This window comes from Sphaeroforma arctica (genome assembly GCF_001186125.1).
Source record: "Sphaeroforma arctica JP610 unplaced genomic scaffold supercont1.3148, whole genome shotgun sequence".
NCBI classification, from domain to species: domain Eukaryota; class Ichthyosporea; order Ichthyophonida; genus Sphaeroforma; species Sphaeroforma arctica.
The window spans coordinates 3,109-3,976 of NW_014037410.1; the positions used below are offsets into that span (position 1 = coordinate 3,109).

General features: G+C 45.5%; 1 protein-coding gene across 1 annotated transcript in view; it reads left to right on the top strand.

The window, feature by feature from the left end:
- SARC_13327 (hypothetical protein) overlaps window positions 1–575 on the top strand; it is a gene marked incomplete at both ends in the record, with an annotated part of 2,192 nt that extends 1,617 nt beyond the window's left edge. Inside the window, one exon of the mRNA XM_014292542.1 lies at window positions 478–575. Coding sequence (XP_014148017.1) covers window positions 478–575 — 98 coding nt within the window. The remainder of the gene's footprint in view (window positions 1–477) is intronic.
- Window positions 576–868: the final 293 nt, after the last annotated feature.

Below are 868 nucleotides of genomic sequence, written 5' to 3' on the forward strand. Positions count from 1 at the left end.
ATATATATGTCTCGGGCAATGTGTAAATGCATTTTAACTGCACGACTGTGCCTGCAGTACACAGTTGTCAGTCGATGGCCAAGATATGGCTCATTGTCTTTCAGATGTATGTGTATCAATTGTGTATACAAATCCCTACCGCCATGTCGATTCGAAATGTAGTATGTGCACCAATACCGCCAACTGCTAAGATGTCATGTGCCTGACAGAATCGAGTTAATCTACTCAGCTATCTACTGGCAAGTGTTGACGCACGCACGCATGTTTGTATGCATATACCCACCCAGCACTCACATTACATTATGGTATGTGTTGTGCTACTGCGGGTCTGTGCAGACTCGAATGTGTGCACAGTTGAGCCGTGCTTAAATCTTCGCAGAACGGGGTGTGCTCGTCTGTGTGGTTGAATGTAGCATAGGCACCTACCTCGACCGAGAATAGTTCCTTCACTCATGTGTTCTGTATTCTTTGTCACAGGTTTCTTATATTATGTGTACATGGGCATGCTCGCCGTGTTTTGTACCAACGCTATCAATATCTATGCCGGCGTGAACGGACTCGAGGCCGGGCAATCGGTGAGTGCTCATGTATAAATGCTCTGAGGAATTTTGTTTTTGTATGGAAAGCCATACGAAAGGCATCTGTGTACAAAGCATGCCGGAAAAGATATGATTCATGACTAGATCCCCAACTTTCTAGCATCTTTTCTGAATTGCCAATGGGTTTACACCCGAAATAACGTCTTCAAGGCTCGTCCGACCTCGCAGCCATGATAAGTGTTAGTCCGCGTGATTGCCATCTTTGTTAGCTGCGATGTAGTTTCAATCTGATTTCCGAAGCTGATCCTGTCCACTCGTCGTAGACTGGT